Source organism: Schistocerca gregaria, chromosome 2 (assembly GCF_023897955.1).
Source record: "Schistocerca gregaria isolate iqSchGreg1 chromosome 2, iqSchGreg1.2, whole genome shotgun sequence".
NCBI lineage: Eukaryota > Metazoa > Arthropoda > Insecta > Orthoptera > Acrididae > Schistocerca > Schistocerca gregaria.
The window spans coordinates 1,032,289,792-1,032,313,076 of NC_064921.1; the positions used below are offsets into that span (position 1 = coordinate 1,032,289,792).

The 23,285-nt window shown below is 43.7% G+C and overlaps 1 protein-coding gene across 2 annotated transcripts in view; it reads right to left on the reverse strand.

The window, feature by feature from the left end:
• The window catches only part of LOC126335551 (brain-specific angiogenesis inhibitor 1-associated protein 2-like), an 850,912-nt gene extending 827,929 nt beyond the window's left edge, over positions 1–22,983 (reverse strand). The window contains exon 1 of one of the 2 annotated variants that reach the window (XM_049998952.1): positions 22,636–22,983. In XM_049998952.1, the coding sequence (XP_049854909.1) occupies positions 22,636–22,680 (45 nt within the window). In that variant the 5' untranslated portion in view covers positions 22,681–22,983. The remainder of the gene's footprint in view (positions 1–22,635) is intronic. The other variant, XM_049998953.1, reaches the window with a different exon arrangement.
• Between the last annotated feature and the right edge of the window lie 302 nt (positions 22,984–23,285).

A 23,285-nucleotide genomic window follows, 5' to 3' on the forward strand; every position in this document is an offset into this window, starting at 1 on the left:
TGTGAATTTCAAATAGATCTCACGCTCCTGTGTGAAACTGTCAAATATCGTTGTTTATTGGTGGGAAACACTGAGGAGCATTGAGAACAGAATATGCAGCTAGGGACTGACACGCTGCTGGGAGGGAGCGCGGCTGCTGACGCACAGTGCACCCAGTTTTCCCCGCCTGGTGTAACAATGGGATGGACGGGCAGGACAGGGAGGGGGGTGGCGCTGCAGCGGCGGGCGTCCGGTGTCAAAGCGAATCGCAGCCACTCTGCGCACCGCACGCGACTCTTCAGCCGTGGAGGGCTCTCACTTCCCCGACCGCAGAGAGAAGCCCGCCCGTCCCTCGCTTCCTGCTTCGCCTCCGTACTGATTCCATGCGAGTCACTCGCGGGAGGTGGCGACTGCGACCCAACTCACACCGTTTATTACAAATTGCACTCAAATTATTTCGGTTTGCAATTATCTATTTTCAGTACAAAAACACCGAGGTCCACTAAAACTTCAGTTCCAGAAAGGAAAGTAAATAACCAATCTTTACTTATTTTGTGTGCACAGTACAACTGCAAGAAAGCATTGTAACGCCGGAAATGCATATCCTCCTATTTCCACCTATTGTTCTACAAATTTTTTCCTTATTTTGTTACCTGAAGATATGACATTTCTGTGTCTTTATATATTGTAATTGTTTTACAACATATATATAAAACAAAGATGCTGTAACTTACCAAACGAAGGCGTTGGTATGTTGATACAGACAATAACAAAGACAAACACACACACAAATTTCAAGCTTCCGCTACCCACGGTTGCTTCATCAGGAAAGAGGGAATGAGAGGGAAAGACGAAAGGATGTGGGTTTCAAGGGAGAGGGTAAGAAGTCATTCCAGTCACGGAAGTGGAAAGACTTACCTTGGGGAAAGGGGGGGGGGGTGGAAGGGACAGGTATACACACACACACACACACACACACACACACACACACACATATCCATCCGCGCATATACAGACACAAGCAGACATATGTAAAATGTTTGCTTGTGTCTGTATATGTGCAGATGGATATGTGTGTGTCTGCCAGTGTATACCTGTCACTTTTCCCCCCTAAGGTAAGTCTTTCCACTCCCAGGTCTGGAATGACTCCTTACTATCTCCCTTGAAACCCACATCCTTTCGCCTTTCCCTCTCCTTCCCTCTTTCCTGATGAAGCAACTGTGGGTTGCGAAAGCTTGAAATTTGTGTGTGTGTTTGTGTTTGTTATTGTCTCTATCAACATACCAACGACCTCGTTTGGTAAGTTACAGCATCTTTATTTTTAGATACATTGTTTTTAGATATATTTTTCCCATGTCGAATGTTTGTTTTGTAAATATTATTTGCATTTTTACTCTCGGTCTTGCCTAGGGAAAACTATGCTATCGAACGATTACATCGATAGGTCATGTGGAGAAGCAAAGTGTTTAGGATCTTGGGTAGTGTTAACTCGACCGCGTGGAGCGCGGGCAGAGCGGGGTCTGGCTGGAGTAGGGCGATGGAGCAGGTGTGTTGCGTGACGCTCCCTCGAGTTTCCGCGCTTTCGGGATTTGGCAGTATGTAATTGCGCTCGACTTCTTATGATAGTTTGTGACACGGTGTCGCGGACGGGAAGTATTAGCTGGCACACATCAAGAGCCCGTTTCGCCTGGTGACCGTGTCGAGAAGACGGCGCGCCAACATCCAGCTTCTGCACCAGCGACGGCCGGCAATAAGTGATTATCGCCACCTCCTCGATAGACGACTTCAAACCTTTCATTTTCCAACAAGGAAGACTGAAAGCACGTAAAGTTTTAGAACTGTATGGCAGACCTCAGCTTTTAAAATTGTCCCATTTGCCTCGCAAAATTACAGCATCTTAGCATGAACCTTTGTTGCTCATTGTCCCAATTGCATTACCAAGCAGGGTTCCTTCCTTTTCCGGAACGCCAGCATTAAAGTAATATCATTCGATTTCACTGCTTTAATTTCAAAGTTCGGCTAAGGTATTCATAGCTGGCTACAATATTTGGATTACACAAGCACAAATGAAGAGTGCGAGTTTTGTTACCATATAAAAGAAATTATTCAGATAGTGAAGGGAGACGAAAATTTAATAGTAATGGGTGACTGGAATTCGAGTGTAGGAAAAGGGAGAGAAGGAAACATAGTAGGTGAATATGGATTGGGGCTAAGGAATGAAAGAGGAAGCCGCCTAGTAGAATTTTGTACAGAGCACAACTTAGTCATAGGTAACACTTGGTTTAAGAATCATGAAAGAAGGTTGTATACGTGGAAGAACCCTGGAGATACTAAAAGGTATCAGATAGATTATATAATGGTAAGACAGAGATTTAGGAACCAGGTTTTAAGTTGTAAGACATTTCCAGGGGCAGATGTGGACTCTGACCACAATCTATTGGTTATGACCTGTAGATTAAAACTGAAGAAACTGCAAAAATGTGGGAAATTAAGGAGATGGGACCTGGATAAACTGAAAGAACCAGAGGTTGTACAGAGTTTCAGGGAGAGCATAAGGGAACAATTGACAGGAATAGGGGAAAGAAATACAGTAGAAGAAGAATGGGTAGCTCTGAGGGATGAAGTAGTGAAGGCAGCAGAGGATAAAGTAGGTAAAAAGACGAGGGCTGCTAGAAATCCTTGGGTAACAGAAGAAATATTGAATTTAATTGATGAAAGGAGAAAATATAAAAATGCAGTAAATGAAGCAGGCAAAAAGGAATACAAACGTCTCAAAAATGAGATCGAGAGGAAGTGCAAAATGGCTAAACAGGGATGGCTAGAGGATAAATGTAAGGATGTAGAGGCTTATCTCACTAGGGGTAAGATAGATACTGCCTACAGGAAAATTAAAGAGACCTTTGGAGAGAAGAGAACCACGTGTATGAATATCAAGAGCTCAGATGGCAACCCAGTTCTAAGCAAAGAAGGGAAGGCAGAAAGGTGGAAGGAGTATATAGAAGGTTTATACAAGGATGATGTACTTGAGGACAATATTATGGAAATGGAAGAGGATGTAGATGAAGACGAAATGGGTGATACGATATTGCGTGAAGAGTTTGACAGAGCACTGAAAGACCTGAGTCGGAACAAGGCCCCCGGAGTAGACAACATTCCATTAGAACTACTGACGGCCTTGGGAGAGCCAGTCATGACAAAACTCTACCAGCTGGTGAGCAAGATGTATGAGACAGGCCAAATACCCTCAGACTTCAAGAAGAATATAATAATTCCAATCCCAAAGAAAGCAGGTGCTGACAGATGTGAAAATTACCGAACTATCAGTTTAATAAGTCACAGCTGCAAAATACTAACGCGAATTCTTTACAGACGAATGGAAAAACTGATAGATGCGGACCTCGGGGAGGATCAGTTTGGATTCCGTCGAAATGTTGGAACACGTGAGGCAATACTGACCTTACGACTTATCTTAGAAGAAAGATTAAGAAAAGGCAAACCTACGTTTCTAGCATTTGTAGACTTAGAGAAAGCTTTTGACAATGTTGACTGGAATACTCTTTTTCAAATTCTAAAGGTGGCAGGGGTAAAATACAGGGAGCGAAAGGCTATTTACAATTTGTACAGAAACCAGATGGCAGTCATAAGAGTCGAGGGGCATGAAAGGGAAGCAGTGGTTGGGAAAGGAGTGAGACAGGGTTGTAGCCTCTCCCCGATGTTATTCAATCTGTATATCGAGCAAGCAGTAAAGGAAACAAAAGAAAAATTTGGAGTAGGTATTAAAATTCATGGAGACGAAGTAAAAACTTTGAGGTTCGCCGATGACATTGTAATTCTGTCAGAGACGGCAAAGGACTTGGAAGAGCAGTTGAACGGAATGGACAGTGTCTTGAAAGGAGGATATAAGATGAACATCAACAAAAGCAAAACGAGGATAATGGAATGTAGTCCAATTAAATCGGGTGATGCTGAGGGAATTAGATTAGGAAATGAGACACTTAAAGTAGTAAAGGAGTTTTGCTATTTAGGAAGTAAAATAACTGATGATGGTCGAAGTAGAGAGGATATAAAATGTAGACTGGCAATGGCAAGGAAAGTGTTTCTGAAGAAGAGAAATTTGTTAACATCGAATATAGATTTAAGTGTCAGGAAGTCATTTCTGAAAATATTTGTTTGGAGTGTAGCCATGTATGGAAGTGAAACATGGACGATAACTAGTTTGGACAAGAAGAGAATAGAAGCTTTCGAAATGTGGTGCTACAGAAGAATACTGAAGATAAGGTGGATAGATCACGTAACTAATGAGGAGGTATTGAATAGGATTGGGGAGAAGAGAAGTTTGTGGCACAACTTGACTAGAAGAAGGGATCGGTTGGTAGGACATGTTTTGAGGCATCAAGGGATCACAAATTTAGCGTTGGAGGGCAGTGTGGAGGGTAAAAATCGTAGAGGGAGACCGAGAGATGAGTACACTAAGCAGATTCAGAAGGATGTAGGTTGCAGTAGGTACTGGGAGATGAAGAAGCTTGCACAGGATAGAGTAGCATGGAGAGCTGCATCAAACCAGTCTCAGGACTGAAGACCACAACAACAACAACAACAACATTTTAGCTTACCTGTGACTGCAGCTCATCTTGGTACGTACTAAATTTTACTATTGTTAATTGTTCAAAATCATTTAATTCAAGTTAAAGTTAAATCTCTTATTTCTAAATTGCGTAGACTCAAGTTGTTATGAGATGATTGTTGAGGTAGCCCAAGACTAACCTTATTTTATTTAATGTCGTAGTTCTTCAGAAACAAAGTCCACTATTAATTTCAGTCACTAAATTAACTTTCAATTTTCCGGTTTTATTAATGATTTTGGTAAATTAAGTCAGAGTGTAGCGAAATTTATTACTTCTGACTAACGTTCGGTTTTCACACAACACGTGTCAACCTTCAGTTTCCACGCTTTTAGTGCTAATTATATGTGCATTAACCTTTCTTTTTCAGCTATTATAGTAGTTGTCCATAGGACTGGCGACCTAATTTTCCCCAAGTCTCAAATATCTAATTAACGCCAGTTAATTGTTAACGTAACGACCGCACATTTACTTCCTTTATTAACTTTACCCTTTTTCAAAATTAATTTCCACCAATTTCATTTGCATTTTTCCATTCATTTAGATGTAACCCTTTCACCCTCTTTAGCGACAGATTAACTTCGGTGACGACTGCTTTTCCCAAATCTCCATTAGGTACACGCGGTTTAATTTTTCACTGTCATTAAGGTCGATAAGTGAGGGGGAGGTTACAGCATGACTGAATTCACAGGGTGCGAATGTAAAAGGGGCGTTCAATAAGTAATGAAATACATTTTTTTTTCTCGAATAGTTTCGTCTGAACAAATGTGGAACTTGATTTGCGACATCGTGGAATAATCTCGCTTCAACCACTATAGTTTTATGAAATTCCGATAGGTTGAGGCGCTTAAACCTACACAACAAGAGCATCGCAGATAGTCAAAGGTGCTTGCAGAACATCTACGGAGATCTCACAGTGAACAAATTCACTATGAGTCGTTGGGCGAGATGTGTGCCATTATCATAACAAAGCCGCGCAGAGCTGTCCGATCTCCTCCGTGCCTGCCGGCCGCACACAGCCTGTGACTCCTGAAACGAAGGAACGTGCTGACCCTCTCATTCGCGGTGATCGACAGGTCACAAACAAACATCTCCCTGCACAACTCGACCTCGCTCTTGGTAGTGCTGACACACTTGTCCACCAGTTTCTGTACTCTAACGTATGTGTCCCCTGGGTTCTTCGCCGCCTAACAGAAGACGGAATTCCTCGCGTGTCACGAGGCTGAGCGTGACAGCTTTTGTTAGAATCGTCACAGGCACTGAAATATGAGTTCATCACTTCGAACGGAAACAAAACAGTAATCCATGAAGTAGCACCACGCTACCTCTCCTCCGAAGAAAAAGTTGAGAACCGCACCCTAATACGGTAAAGTAGTGGTGGTGGTTTTCTGGGATCATGAAATTGAAGAAATGACTTAACCGTGCTCGTCGCAAGAAAAATACAAAATAACTTTATGTCCATGACAACGCAAGGCCACACACGAGTCTGTATACCCGAGAGGAACTCACAAAATTTCATGGACTGCTTCTCATGCAATCTACAGCTCGGATTTCGCACCTTCAGAATTCCGTCTGTTTGGCCCAATGAAGGATGCACTCGACGGGAAGGTTATAGGTACATCAACAGGAGGTTAAAGGTACATCAGCCGGCCGGAGTGGCCGAGCGGTTCTAGGCGCTACAGTCTGGAACCGCGCGACCGCTACAATCGCAGGTTAGAATCCTGCCTCGGGCATGGATGTGTGTGATGTCCTTACGTCAGGTAGGTTTAAGTAGTTCTAAGTTCTAGGGCCCTGATGACCTCAGAAGTGCTCAGAGCCATTTTTTTAAAGGTACATCCACACGTTGGCTCTGGCGTCGACCACTGTAGTGGTACAGCGCACGAGTGCGGGCCCTCCCAGTAAGGTGACGTAATGCGGTAGCACTGAACGGAAATTTTGTTGGAAAATAGCGTTTTAGGAGTATCCTCTCCAAGAGTGGGGGCAACGTACTTGCCGCAGTGGATACACCGGTTCCCGTGAGATCACCGAAGTTCAGCGCCGGCACTTGGATGAGTCACTATGAAGGCCGCCATGTGCTGTTGCCATTTTTCGTGGTGCACTCAGCCTCGTGATACCAACTGGGGAGCTACTCGACCGAACACTAGCGGCTCCGGTCAAAGAAAACCATCATAACGACCGGGAGAGCGGTTTGCTGACCACACGCCCCTCCTATCTGCATCCTCATCTGAGGTTGACACGGCGGTCGGAAGGTCCCGATGGGCCACTTGTGGCTTGAAGACGGAGTGCTCTCTAAGAGTGATATCTTGGCTAAAATCAACCTGCTTTAAAAAAAAATGCATTATATACTGAACACGCCTCGCGTCACACAGAACTATCACCTTTGGCAGCAATGTTGGCTCCATACCAGCTGGCCATACAATCGAAAACAACAAAGTTGAAAATATGGGTAGGTCATTCTCTGCAGCCTCAACTCTATGGTAGAGTTTAACGATGGTAATGACTGAGGGGTGGTGGAGTGCTATTTTGTCGACAATCCACGAGCTATGTTTTCAATAAGTGAGGGATTGGGAGAACGTTTTGGTCAGGGCAACAGTCAAACACCTTCTGTGTCGAAGGAGGTCAGGACAGCTCGTAAAATACGCGGTGTTGCGTTATATTGCTGAAAGATAAGACCACGGAGACTTCAAAGAGTGTCTGTGGCTCTGCATTTGCCATGTTTGAAGAAAAATGTATTCCCGTCCGCCATATCTGTCTGTAGCCAAGGGCCTGAAATTACCTTTAACTTCAAATAGCTTGCGACAGTTTCATTTTTTCTCAAAAAATAGCGAACATTGGCACCAACAAATTAAGTTTTAATCGAAATATCGGTAAACTTCTCGATGCACATTAAAACTGCGAAACGTCTCGAAACATGTTCATCTGTTCATAATAACATTTTGTTGCTCGCAGAAAGAGCGTAAATCTATGCAGTTAAAACAAGTACCACCTGAAGATAATGTAGCACACTTCAGATCACATTGTTGTTAGCTAATAGAAACGAAGACTTTCACAGAAACTCCGTGCCTTTGTTTCAGTTTCAACCATAGAGTCATAGTCTCAAAAACCATTTCATTATGGACGGGAATATTCTTAAAAAGAACTATATGTTACAAGTAATTAGGACAGGTAGTTCACTAATAATGATGATTTATAAGATAATAAAATAATTAATTGCCGTTTCACTTTTACATGTTTTATTGACATTTCATTTCTACAGTGTTTCCATGGGCATTTCATTTTTACAGTACTTTTTTAAATGCTTTCTCAGCTTTAAGTAACATAAGCTTGGTATATGATTGTCTTGCAACTTTACCTGTCTGCTCGAAAGATTTAGATTTACGTAAGTGGTTTATTCCGCAGATAAAATGATCCTAGAGGTCCAGATTTTTTTTCTTTTTTTTTTGTCATCAGTCTACTGACTGGTTTGATGCGGCCCGCCACGAATTCCTTTCCTGTGCTAACCTCTTATCTCAGAGTAGCACTTGCAACCTACGTCCTCAATTATTTGCTTGACGTATTCCAATCTCTGTCTTCCTCTACAGTTTTTGCCCTCTACACCTCCCCACCTCCCTCTAGTACCATGGAAGTCATTCCCTCATGTCTTAGCAGATGTCCTATCATCCTGTCCCTTCTCCTTATCAGTGTTTTCCACATATTCCTTTCCTCTCCGATTCTGCGTAGAACCTCCTCATTCCTTACCTTATCAGTCCACCTAATTTTCAACATTCGTCTCTAGCACCACATCTCAAATGCTTCGATTCTCTTCTGTTCCGGTTTTCCCACAGTCCATGTTTCACTACCATACAATGCTGTACTCCAGACGTACATCCTCAGAACTTTCTTCCTCAAATTAAGGCCGGTATTTGATATTAGTAGAGTTCTCTTGGCCAGAAATGCCTTTTTTGCCATAGCGAGTCTGCTTTTGATGTCCTCCTTGCTCCGTCCGTCATTGGTTATTTTACTGCCTAGGTAGCAGAATTCCTTAACTTCATTGACTTCGTGACCATCAATCCTGATGTTAAGTTTCTCGCTGTTCTCATTTCTACTACTTGTCTTTACCTTCGTCTTTCTCCGATTTACTCTCAAACCGTACTGTGTGCTCATTAGACTGTTCATTCCGTTCAGCAGATAATTTGATTCTTGTTCACTTTCACTCAGGATAGCAATGTCATCAGCGAATCGTGTCGTTGATATCCTTTCACCTTGTATTTTAATTCCACTCCTGAACCTTTCTTTTATTTCCATCATTGTTTCCTCGATGTACAGATTGAAGAGTAGGGGCGAAAGGATACAGCCTTGTCTTACTCCCTTCTTAATACAAGCACTTCGTTCTTGATCGTCCACTCTTATTATTCCCTCTTGGTTGTTGTACATATTGTATATGACCCGTCTCTTCCTATAGCTTACACCTACTTTTTTCAGAATCTTGAACAGTTTGCACCATTTTATATTGTCAAACGATTTTCCATGTCGACAAATATTATGAACATGTCTTGATTTTTCTTTAGCCTTGCTTCCATTATTAGCCGTAACGTCAGAATTGCCTCTCTCGTGCCTTTACTTTTCCTAAAGCCAAACTGATCGTCACCTAGCGCATTCTCAGTGTTCTTTTCCATTCTTCTGTATATTATTCTTGTAAGCAGCTTCGATGTATGAGCTGTTAAGCTGATTGTGCGATAATTCTCGCACTTGTCAGCTCTTGCCATCTTCGGAATTGTGTGGATGATGCTTTTCCGAAAGTCAGATGGTATGTCGTCAGACTCATATATTCTACACACCAACGTGAACAGTCGTTTTGTGGCCACTTTCCCTAATGATTTTAGAAATTCTGATAGAATGTTATCTATCTCTTCTGCCTTATTTGACCGCAAGTCCTCCAAAGCTCTTTCAAATTCCGATTCTAATACTGGATCCCCTATCTCTTCTAAATCGACTCCTGTTTCTTCACCCTCGTAGAGGCTTTCAGTGTATTCTTTCCACCTATCTGCTCTCTCCTCTGCATTTAACAGTGGAATTCCCATTGCACTCTTAATATGTTACCACCGTTGCTTTTAATGTCACCAAAGGTTGTTTTGATTTTACTGTATGCTGAGTCTGTCCTTCCGACAATCATATCTTTTTCGATGTCTTCACATTTTTCCTGCAGCCATTTCGTCGTAGCTTCCCTGCACTTCCTATTTATTTCATTCCTCAGCGACTTGTATTTCTGTTTTCCTGATTTTCCTGGAACATGTTTGTACTTCCTCCTTTCATCAAGCAACTGAAGTATTTCTTCTGTTACCCATGGTTTCTGCGCAGCTACCTTCTTTGTACCTATGTTTTCCTTCCCAACTTCTGTGAATGCACTTTTTAGAGACGTCCATTCCTCTTCAACTGTGTTGCCTACTGCGCTATTCCTTATAGCTGTATCTATAGCGTTAGTGAACTTCAAACGTATCTCGTCATTCCTTAGAACTTCCGTATCCCACTTCTTAGCGTATTGATTCTTCCTGACTAATGTCTTGAACTTCAGCCTACTCTTCATCACTACTATATTGTGATCTGAGTCTATATCTGCTCCTGGGTACGCCTTACAATCCAGTATCTGATTTCGGAATCTCTGTCTGACCATGATGTAATCTAATTGAAATCTTCCCGTATCTCCCGGCCTTTTCCAAGTATACCTCCTCCTCTTGTGATTCTTGAACAGGGTATTCGCTATTACTAGATTACCAGATTTATGTTTCACATAATGCACTTCTTCCCAAAAGTCAGTGTTGTAAAAACATGGTCATGGCTTATGAATAAGGAACTTCTCAGTAACTGCTGTCAAGTGCACATGAGTAAGATAATTTCATAAACTTCATAAATAGCTGTATGCCTTAGCAGGATAAAAACGTAGGTTCAGAGAAGTTTCCTTCCTTGAGGAGACTATTGCGTTACTTTACCACTAGTTTGAGGTTCAAAAAGCTCCTTCAAGCAGACCCGTATTTAACACACCAGATGAGACCGATGACCTCGCTGTTTGGTCTCTTCCTCCAAACAACCCAACCCAACACATCAGAAACTGAATTATACATCTTTTTTTTTTCTTTATAAACTAGCAACTCAAGTTTCTAACTGAACTGTTGTTCTTTTGGGCCGCACGCTAAGGTGCTTTATATGCTTCTGTTCTTCACTAGCACATTCTCTGGTTCTGTTGTGTGATATTGTGCGTTCTGATATTTTATTCTTTTTTTTTCGACCGTAACTATTATCATCATAAAAAGGTATACTAGACACCAAAAGACTGGAATTTCACCGTAAGATAAAAATAATAATTATATTGCATAAAATATACAAATTACAGCATCCATCGTTGTCTCCAGACTGAATCTGAACGGGGCATTGACGAGCCTTTCTTTAACTCGTTGAGCTCATCTTCATGTTCTGATCACCGTGGAAATCGTAGCCGAGTTAATGTGCGTTGCCGCAAAGAAGGCTGTAAGTCTTTTGTTAGTCACTCTGTGGTATGATCGTTCTTCAAACCATGACGGTCGTGTGATCCCAATTAACGGGACCAGAAATATCGTGGAACGACAAATCTCAGTCTCTGGTAGAAGATCTTTCTTCTTACACGATATATAATACGGTCTTCTCACAAAAAAAAAAATCCATATCCGTTTATTGTTGCGTTCCGTCTTCATGGCCTGAAGGTGCAACACGAAGTCGCGTAGGGAACTTGCGGCTATGACGTAAACTTGAGGAGACTTGTGGCAATGCTCCCGGCCAGAGTGGCCGAGCGGTTCTAGGCGCTTTAGTCCGGTACAGCGCGACCGCTACGGTCACATGTTCGAATCCTGCCTCGGGCATGGATGTGTGTGATATCCTTAGGTTAGTTAGGTTTAAGTAGTTCTAAGTTCTAGGGGACTGATGACCTAGAACATCTAGCAGGTTCTGGGAAACACCAAATCATTGTACATGTCTTCTTTTTTACCATCCACATACACTACGTCCTCGATGCTCTCTGTTGCTGCTAGTGAGGAGAAGAGATGTACATAGCTGTATGCGAAGTTCAGTATCAAGAGGGACGGAAGTGGATGGATTTTTTGGAGCAAGAACACACTGTTTCTCCATTCTGTGCTGCCTTGATCTGGAGAGAGAGAGAGAGAGAGAGAGAGAGAGAGAGAGAGAGAGAGAGAGAGCTGGGTGCAATGTAAATACGTGTGTGTGTGTGTGTGTGTGTGTGTGTGTGTGTGTGTGTGTATGTGTATGTATGAATGTGGGTGTGCGTGTGTATGTTTGTGTCAGAGAGGTAAAGCGATAGGGAATGCTGGCAGAGACAGAGGTGAGATAGAGACAGAGAGAGAGGGAGGAGAGAGAGATAGATGATACAACGAGCAAACGCAGTCAAACAAGCTGGCTCGCTCCGCATGCACAGACGCACAGTAGTCACATCTTCGTGAGCGGCGTCCAACACATCGCGCCGTGTTTACCCTGGTAGGTCTGTCGCCGCGCGCGCACACACAGTTACAGGTCCGAGTGACCCGTCCGGTCGGTGCTCGTTTGTACACCTACTGGATTTCGTCGCTCTATTACCCAACAGCGCGTCCGTCGGACGGAGTTCGTAGCAGGGGCTCTTTGTGGTAGCGATACTGCCGACCCGAAAGCGTCTGATCGCCCTTCACAAAGACTGCAGCTCAGGCAACGCTGTGAAACGAGTTTAGCGGACCTGCTGCTTGCCGGAACTGAGTGGCGGAGTCGCTCCCGACAGGACTTCCGCAACAACTTAACGGGGACACACATGCTCAAACATGCTGCAAAGTGGTGCTTTAATTTTCTGCTCAGAAAGGTTCTTAGCGCCAGTCTCTAAGTCCAGATAACGGTTTTCCATTTCCTCGCGTTCATTGCTCTTCGAGGGTTTACGACTTTGTTGATAGTGTTTTGGATTTACTTTAATTAATCGTAACTACGGGACACCGCAATACATCCAACTATTGTGTTGTTGTTGTCGTCTTCAGCCCTGAGACTGGTTTGATGCATCTCTCCATGATACTCTATCCTGTGCAAGCTTCTTCATCTCCCAGTACTTACTGCAACCTACAGCCTTCTGAATTTGCTTAGTGTATTCATCTGTTGGTCTCCCTCTACGATTTTTACCCTCCACGCTGTCCTCTAATGCTAAGTTTGTGATCCGTCGATGCCTCAGAACATGTCCTACCAACCGGTCCCTTCTTCTTGTCAAGTTGTGCCACAAACTCCTCTTCTCCCCAATTCTATTCAATACCTCCTCATTAGTCATGTAATCTACCCATCTAATATTCAGCATTCTTCTGCAGCACTACATTTCGAAAGCTTCTGTTCTCTTCTAGTCCAAACTGTTTGTCGTCCATGTTTCACTTCCATACCCGGCTACACTCCATACAAATACTTTCAGAAAAGACTTCCTGGCACTTAAATCTACACTCGATGTTAGCAAATTTCTCTTATTCAGAAACGCTTTCCTTGCCATTGCCAATCTACATTTTATATCCTCCCTACTTCGACCATCATCAGTTATTTTGCTACCCCAAATAGCAAAACTCACTTACTACTTCAAGCGTCCAACTATTGTAGAAATAGCAAAAACTAAAATTTATCAAATGGTTGTGGGATGTAGCGATTGCAATAATGTTGGTGATATAAACATATTCCGTCTCTATGAAAAGTATTTTTATTAACATATGTTCGGTTGCATTGCCTTGCACACCACCATAATATATGGCTGATAACCAACAAACTAAGCGTATAATAAGTACTGTGGGTGACTGCAGGATTCTTAGTGGTACGTCAGATATCAGTGTCATTGAGATTGGTGCTTATCCTAGTCGCTCTCGTTGTGGGTGACAGCCGCTTTCGCGCTCGAAACGCGCTATTATACGAATAATCACTTATCACGCGGGATCCGCAGGACAAATTGGAACCATCTTGTACCGAAGTGTTTGTTATCCAGTGACCAAACGAATCTGTATTAGGATAGCTAAAAATAGAAAAAGTTTCTCTTGCCTGGGTTCCACCTACGGGTTATCATCTTCAAGCCTGCCTCCCATGCTGGAGTAGCAGACGGAACTGGTGGAATGATAAGTGAAAAGTTGTCTTCGCTTGTCAGAGCAGGTTCTTCTTTGGTTCTGTGATGGCCGTTTGCGAATGCGAATTTTACCAGAAGAGAAGCAAGTAACATAATGATGACTTGTGTCAAGGTTTTCGGTGAACATACATCCCTAAATGTTGAGAGAACACAGAACAGAACAGGAACCCAGATCATTATGCAGCCCATTCCGTACCAGTTCTTGCAACATCACAGATACCTGTTCTTTCCCTTGGGCAGTTCTTTTGCATCCAGTCATTGCATTACCCGAAAGCTTCTCCGGCCAGGACAGGATTAGCGTATTAGTGGCAAATACGTTGACCAGATGTGACAACAGGGATAAGTAGCTTGATCCAAAGTAATTAAAAATGAATTTCGATGCCTCTATGATCATCTCTATGTACGGCTGCGGGAATGTGGCGAAGGAAGCACCGTATTGAAACTGTTATGCAAGATATAGGTAGCCATATAGGGTATAAAATATGTCCATGAAACTTCATTCACGTGGCGTCATTGTTTCATACAAAGGAAGCGTCAAAAATACTTTTACAGACTTAGCCGACAAATCAGTCTCTAACCATCTGCATCCCACACTCCGTCCCTCCCTCTCCCTCCTTCCCCCTCCCCCCCCCCCCAACCCCCGCTCTCTCTGTCTCTCTCTCTCTCACACTCTCTCTCTTCACACACCACACATCTACATACACCACACGTAGACACACACATTTTCTTTTAGTTGTTAAGGCAGTAGCTCAAAATACCCTCCACATGCTCTACACATTTATGCGTTCCCACCGCATGCATGGGTGAATGAAAATCTATATGGTACAGCTCATTCAAGGAACAAGAATCAATTTAATGAGTGGCCTGGAATTTTAGGTGAGATATAGATTTATATATTTATATGTTCTTCCAGCATGTCAATCCTGTCTGCAAGGACAGATTTTCGGAATACACTTCTATACTTGTAACGTACTCATGTAATTAAGAGAAAATATGTCGTTTATGCAAGATAGGATATCCAGTCACACTGTGCGAGATGCAGTGGATAACGTCTACTAGTATGGATAGGTTTGGGGCACTGCTAGTTCCTGTTACCGGATTTCTTTTTTGGTCATTTTCTGTGTGGTTACCTATTTGAATAAGTTTGTACCGCGAGCAATGCCAATGGAGGAACACTTCAGCATAGTGTCATTGAAGATGACAGTACAGTGACACTCGTCATAAGACAGTGTTGTTGCGACGAATAAAGTATTGAAAAACTTGCGAGAATATATCGATGGAAAAAATAATTGCAGCACCAAGAAGTAGTTGTGCGACATAAACGAAATTTGGTAAGTGGTTTTTACATCTGAAAAATGAGGTCTATTCAAATTTCGCGCCAATCTCGTAAGTGTGGCGCAAATACCTCCACTAGGAGGATGCAAATCGCGTTTGTTTTAAATATTGCTATAACGGTCGTGAGCGTTAGTTATCTTTGACATTGGACGTGGTGAGATGATGTTAGTCAAGAATGTCTTTAAGGCGACAAAGACATCATTATAAACATGTCAGTGAGCTTGAACGAGGGCATGTAATAGGGCTGCAAATAAGCAGGATGTTTTTTTGCGATACTGCAGACAGACTTGGCAGGGATGTAGCAGTGCTCACGAGAATATACAGTCGCAAGAAGACATGACTCCGGACGCCCATATGGCACTACCGAGAAGGAAGACCATAGTGTTTTGCGTACCGCCTTGGTGCATCGTAATGCATCCGCTGCAGCAACTTGAGCAGTAGTTAGAATCACTATGACACTAAGAACTATTACGAAACGGTTACTTCAACGACAGGTCCGAGTCCGAGACAGGCCTACTGTAGCGTGCATTCCATTGACTCCCAAACGAGCACCTTCAGGGGTATCAAGCGAGAGCTCACTGGGGGGGGGGGGGGGGGGGGGCTGCAGGGTCAAGGTCTGTTCTGTTTTCTGATGAAAGCTGGTTCTGCCTCGGTGCTAGAGATAACCAGTGTTGGTTGGAAGGAGTCCAGTTGCAGCCTGCAACCAATTTGTCTGCATGCTACGACACATTGGAGCTATACCTGAGTTAAAGTCTGGGATGCGATTTCCTATGATAGCAGGAGCACTCTCGTGGTAATTCCACGCAACTAGGCGCCTCAGTCTGGAACCATGCTGCTGCAAAGGTTGCAGGTTCGATCCTGCCTCGGGCATGGATGTGTGTGATGTCCTTAGGTTGGTTAGGTTTAAGTAGTTCTAAGTTCTAGAGGGCAGATGATCTCCGATAGTGCTCAGAGCCATTTGAGCCATGTTTTTGCAAATTTGTATGTCAGCCTGGTAATTCGACCTGTTGTGCTACTATTCAAGAACAGCATTACAAGAGGTGTTTTCCAACAGGATAACGCTCACCCACATGTTGCTGTTGTAACTAAACATGCTCTACAGAGTGTCGATATGTTGCCTTGGCCTGATCGATCACCATATCTGTCTCCAATCGTGCACTTTTATGGGGCATCATTGGACCGCAACTTCAGCATCAGCCAAAAACAGCGTAACCGTCCCTGTATTGACCGACCAAGTGCCACAGGTATGGAGCTCCATCCCACAAAGTGACATCCGGCTTCTGTAGAACTCGATGCACGCACATTTGCATGATTACATTCAATATTTTGGCAGTTTCTCCTGTTATTGATGTACGAACATTTCACAACTGCAATGGCTTATCTAAAGCTTTCATTAATGTGTGATTTGTAACGTTAATAACTTAAGTATGCGTCACAATCTATATCTCTAAAACTGCTTTTGCAACCACCTATATAGTCTGACTTAAAGCAGTTGACATTTGAATATAAATAGAGATAATTGTAACCAATCAGGTATTGAAATAGTTGTTCGTTTCCATGTAATTGTTTTTGAGTCTTTTCAGGCTCAGGTGTGTCATACAGAAGTTACATAGAATATCTGATCAGAAGTGCTCGCCGGCCGGAGTGGCCGTGCTGTTCTAGGTGCTTCAGTCTGGAACCGCGCGACCGCTACGGTCGCAGGTTGGAATCCTGCCTCGGGCATGGATGTGTGTGATGTCCTTAGGTTGGTTAGGTTTAAGTAGTTCTAAGTTCCAGGCGACTGATGACCTCAGATGTTAAGTCACATACTGCTCAGGGCCATTTGAACCATTTTTTTTAAGTGCTCGGACACCCGTCTGTAAGGCCGCACTTGTCACGAGAGGTGGACGCGCCAGTATACACTGAAGCGCCAAAAAAAAAAAAAAAAAAAAAAAAAAAAAAAAACCTGGCAAAGGCATGCTTTTTCAAATACAGAGATATGTAAACAGATAGATCACGGGGCTGCGGTCGGCCACTACTATATAAAACAAGTCTCTGGCGCAGTTGTTAGATCGGTTACCCCTGCTACAGTGTCAGGGTATCAAGACGTGGTGTTATAGCCGATGCACTACAGATGGTTCAAATGGCTCTGAGCACTAACCCTCCGCCACACACCGTCAGGTGGCTTGCGGAGTATGGATGTAGGTGTAGATGTAGAGATGAAAAAAATATTCGTCTAAGATATAAGGCTGTGGCCGTAGCTTTGAAGGTCTCTTGTCGTGGAAGCTGCGTGAGGCTGCGTAGTGTAGTCAATGGACCCCGCGCTGACCATCACTTCGTGTTCGGCTAGCGACAGTTGCCAGAAGGTTGAGCATTTGCTTCAGTGCTCAGACCCGATTAGACCCCACCGCCTGGGTTGTACCTGCTCACTCGAAAATCACCAAGGTCGCCTGGCAGGCACGCCCCGCCTTTTGTTTTCCGCGGCGCCTGCTGTCCTTCAGCTCCGGGCGTCGACGGCGAAGCCCCGCCGCTGCGGCTGCAGGCGGCGCTGGTATGGCTAATCTTGTTCTCGGCGCCCTTAAAGCGGCTCGTTCAGAAAACAGGGCGCCACAGGACGCAGTCAGAGCGTCTGCAGGCAGCAGCGGAAGGAGACGCGCCGAATATTATCGTGATGTGACAAGGAGAAAGGCGGAATGTGTGACCTGATGAAACACACAAGTACGGTCACGTACCTTCTCGGACGGGGTTCACTAACTTTGAAATGAACGCGATACGGATTCTTGGGACAGACACTCGAGCATTGGTTTAATATCGCAGCTGGGGACGCCATATTACAGGTAGAGGGGAAAGGATTTCCTTTCCGGCTCCCATCACAGACAGCATCTTTCCGAGGCAGTCGCAGATGGTTGAAGCATCTCTAAGTGTAAGGAGTCTCTAGCTCAGCGCTATTATTACAACACAAGCAGTCATACTCACCAGATAATTATGAGGGACATAATGTGCCCGTTCTTCGGTATGAAATTGCAGCAGCACACAGTAGGAATTTTGCGCCGGCCGGTGTGGCCGAGCGGTTGTAGCCGCTTTAGTCTGGAACCGCGCGACCGCTACGGAACGCAGGTTCGAAACCTGCCTCGGGTATGCATGTGTGTGATGTCCTTAGGTTAGTTAGGTTTAGGTAGTTCTAAATTCTAGGGGACCGATGACCTCAGATGTTGTTCCATAGTGCTCAGAGCCATTTGAACCATTTTTTTTTTTTAAGGAATCTTGCATCGTGATTGGAGAACCCATTTCCTTTCCGTATTTCTAAGTTCTCACGGTTCAGATTTTGGTAGATTTCGCATTCCACTGAAGGCTTCCATCATTTCCGGGACCGTGACCAACAAACTAGAGTTCGTTCTGTAACAGTTTTTTTTGCCTCGTAACTTGCTAAATGCAACAGTTTTGCCTTGGAATGTGTTACAAATCATGATTTGCCGACCACGTTTATACTTTATGAGCGAATCGGTACTTTCAGTACGATAATATTTCTGACGTATACAAGCGATAAACTTCCACATCTATATACAAGACGATGGCTATAAAGAACGCCATAAAAATCTGATTTTAAGGGAGAATTTCGAAATAATACAATATATTCTGTTATCTGAACCATTTTTCTAGTTGGATGACACTCATGACGAACCTCCAAGATGCTAAATTATTGAAACTTGTGTGGTCCTTAAGCAACAGGTAGCTGCTTCGATTTTCGAAACGTTCGTGGCAAACGTTGTTGTGTTGTTTAAGGAAAACTGGTTACTTACGGTTCATCGCAACTAAACTGTACAATTAACTGCATCAACTTTTACTCCTTCGTTAGTATATGTGGATTTTTCGCAATGTCACTCTTGATTGGCATTGATAGTCGTATGGTTTATACACTGGTTAAAGTTGTCACTTTCCTCCTATATATTTTCAGTGCTACTAAGAGCGTAAACCAAGCAATCCCCGTAACAAGTAGCCATCGGACTCAGTTGTATGGTTTGGCAGAGCACACAGGAAGAATATAAGTTCCTCGAATCATTGTCGGCATTCTCATTAACCAAACTGACTACTGACAAGCGTTACAACAGAAACGATTAGAGTCATCACTGAAGCACTTGTTGTTGACGTATGTTTACAGCTGATAGTGTGGTCATGATGGGGTTCGTGACGGTAGTATGAGACTTAGAAGGAATACCGGATACAAAGAAAACTAATGACAAGTATATGTTATCTGACTCAGAAGGTGAGTCACCGCTGAGTTAAGAGGAGCGCAAACGTCATTAGGATCGGTAGCACGAGAGAGGACAAACACAAATAACTCTAAATTCATTAAAGAAGTCTGAATGAGAGGTTTTGGATGATAGAATGAACGACGATCATAGTAAAACCCTTGGTTTTGCGGTATTAGGAGGGTTGTGGTTGGTGAGGCCGGTGGGGGAACATTGGGCGAGTTCAAAACTTGTTATCCAAAACTGATGATGACTAGAAACTTGTGGACGAAATTTTCTAACGAACCGGAAGAGTTCCGAATAGATTGGTGACACATCCTCACAACCTAAAAAATCTGTCTTTGGAAAATCGATGGTAAGGAATATGCGATTTTCCCATTGAGTGGCATAATTCTAGAATTTCATGTTCCCAGGGAGGACAGTAAATGAGAAATTCTATGGTGTGTGTTCAAACACTTTTAACGCGACTCGGAAGTTCGCTCGGACCTCATCTCAAGACTTTTTCCTTTGTCATGACAATCTATCAGATGTGTCATTTCAGAACTATTTTGTAGCCCGAACTGTAGGTTAGACTCAGTGCCGATCCAACATGTTTTCACTGCCAATTACCTGGCAACTACCAATCTGTGAGACCACGAGACTGATCCCTCATTTTAAGCAATGTGTATGTATCCTGTTTTGAGTAAAAAATCAAAACTCGTTTGCCATTTGTTTTGATTTCCTTTAATATTAGTGCGAAAAGTTATAGGGAGCACTACAAATAGCGTATTTAATTCACAGGTCTGAGGAGGAAGGTGATGAAACATTTATATTGAGATTTATTTCTATAGTAATGTGAAATTCCAAATTGCACGCTGAACATCAGTGTTTTTAGAGCTCTAAGAGATTATCTATAGCTTGCACGAGGCAGAATCCTCTACTACCATAGGATCGTCCCTCAGTTAAAGAAAGGCGATGTGATTTTCGGGAGAAGAGAATGAATTAGTGTGCGGTAGTGTAACACCTTTAGTTTTATGTATTAGTTTTTGTTTATCTGTGACCGGTGTCGGTGATACAATCCAGCATATTCATGCCCCTCAACAACTCAGAGCTATCACGTTTTACACCATCATACTTCTACTATAGAGGTCCAGAACCATCTGTGACCGGAAAACTTTTGTCGTTGATGTACACAGTGGAAGGTGTAACCATAAACATAACTGCTGCTGTCCCAGTATCAATCAGAAGATGGATTTACGGAAGGAGTAAAGGTCATAGTTTAACTTGTTGGCGTCAAGGTCACTAGCGTAGGAGAATTGGCTCAGCGGTGAGCTGATGCAGACATCATACCGGAAATGGGTTGAACATCACATGAAAGCTTACGCCAAGATGCCGATAAAGTGATATGAGCCACATCAGGTTCAGTATCTTAACCATTAACTGCTTATAGTACTGTCTGTAGCAATGGGAAATGAAATATTGCACGCTACAGGTCCAAGAGCTTATCCGTAGCATATATTGTTTTTATCTGCACCTTTGCCCGCTAACAGCTTAGACGAGGCACATTGCACTACAGATATAGGATCGCCCCTGTATTAAAGGAAATCGCTGTAGTGTTATCGTTAAGACACTAGACCGATTGTTGGTAGGAAGGAAGGAATCAACGCGTAATAATGATATTAGTTTCTGTTTATTTGTTACCGGTTTCGGTGATACAACCCACTAGCTTGAGGCCCCTCTGAAGCTCATACTGATCAGGTTTTTAACAGGAAACACCATCGTAGTTGTATTAAAAGATACAGGACAATCGGCGTCCGCGAAACTTCCTGTGGCGTTTAGGACAAAAAGTATTTTCATTATTGCACATTAATATAATAGCTGCTTTCCCAATACCCATCAGATGATGGATGTAAGGATGGAATCGGGGTTAGAGATTAACTTGTAGTTGACATGGAACTCACTAGCTCAGGAGTACTGGCTCAGCCACGGGGTAATTCAGAGCCCTTGTCAGTGTTTGTCTGCGTTAAGTACCACATGAAAACATGCGCCTAGATGACTCGTAGCGATCTGAGCCCCATGCTTGCTCATTATTTTAATCACTGTCTTATCTGCTCCAGGTTCAGATCCTCGTCCAGCCACTGCGATTAAGATATCCATTAACAATATTTCGCCGGCCGCGGTGGTCTCGTGGTTCTAGGCGCGCAGTCCGGAAACCGTGCGACTGCTACGGTCGCAGGTTCGAATCCTGCCTCGGGCATGGATGTGTGTGATGTCCTTAGGTTAGTTAGGTTTAAGTAGTTCTAAGTTCTAGGGGACTAATGACCACAGCAGTTGAGTCCCATAGTGCTCAGAGCCATTTGAACCATTTGAACAATATTTCTTGAGTGAGAAGATGACACCTGCAACAAGTCCAATGCCACTTCCTTCCGTCATTAAGAAGAATATGTTAACTAACTGGATATAAAGCCCCCATTTTATGGAAAACACATTTCAAGTAATTCAAACATGTTTCATCGCCTCTGTGGCATCATCAGTGGGCGTTCTTCATTAAAGTATTAATTTTTATTTATAAGATTATCCAGGGCCATTCTTACACAGCGAACAATACGAGGCTGGAATAGAGGAGAGAACCGATAGAGGTACTTAAAGTACCCTCCGCCACACACCGTCAGGTGAGTTGCGGAGTATGGATGTAGATGTAGATGTAGATGTAGCGTGTCAAGACGATACTAATGCTCACGCAAAAGCGTATAATGTAAATTTAGGATTTCAATAAAGAAAATGCACTGATGATGCCACAGAGGTGCTGAAACATGTTTATGTCACATGAAAAAACAGTGTTTTGCGTAACAGACGGACCTTATATCCACGGCATATTCAAGAGCAGGCAAGTCCAAATGATGAATAATCTGTGCAACTGTGACTCCTCCGAATTTGCAGAAAAGTAAGAAACGTTGTCAGCGTTACTCACCTTGTAGATCTCGTCGACGAGTTTCGTGATTCAAACATGTTCCATCACCTCTGTGGCATCATCAGTGGGCTTTCTTTATTAAAATATTAATTTTACTTTGTAAGATACCGCAGGATCATTCGTACAGTACATTTAGCGTACCAAGACAATACTAATGGTCACGCAAAAGCGTATAATGTAAATTTAGGATTTCAATAAAGAAAGTGCACTGATGATGCCGCAAGGGTGCCGAAACATATTTATGTCACATGAAAAAAAAACAGTGTTTTGCGTAACAGACGGACCTTATATCCACGGCATATACAAGAGCAGGCAAGTCCTCATGATGGATAATCTGTGCAACTGTGACTGCTCCGAATTTGCGGAAAAGTAAGAAAAGTTGTCAGCGTTACTCACCTTGTAGATGTCGTCCACGAGTTTCGTGATGTCCTCCGTTTCCATGGCCGGCGGTGTCTGCTAGGTGGTACGATCGATGAGTTTCGAGTCCCACACGAGTATTCCCCACGCGATATCACGGCCTAGCACACACGCCGAGGAAAGCAGCAAGTAGAACCGTCACCGGTGGTCGGTGGTCGGGCCAGACGGACGCGGCGAGCCGGGGTGTCCCGCGCGGGTTGAGGCAGGCGCCGCAGTGTGGCAGGTCGGGCGGTCAGCTGAGGAGCTGGTGTGCGCTGCTCGCGCCCGGAGAAACGACTAGCGGGCTGCTCTGGCTGGCGCTCTCGGGCCCGCCGCTGACTTTCACAACGCCTCGCCTCGCCACGCCACGCCACGGCGAGCCGCCCGCCCACCACGACAGCCAGCCAGCTCCGCGCATGCGCCGTGGGTGCACTATTGTTGCACTAGCGTCTGCCCGGCAAGTGGCATTCCTGCGAGGGGCGGCGTCGGAAGCGAACCGCGGACCTCGGCCGTGGAGCGCGGTAGCTACGTAACAGTTTCCGAGAGATCATCTGCCGCGAGCGTGACCACCTCCTTGCAGTGAAGTTTACTATTGTTGTAATACAGCGACTTGAAGGATGATACGAACGAAAGTTACAATCTAATCTTCA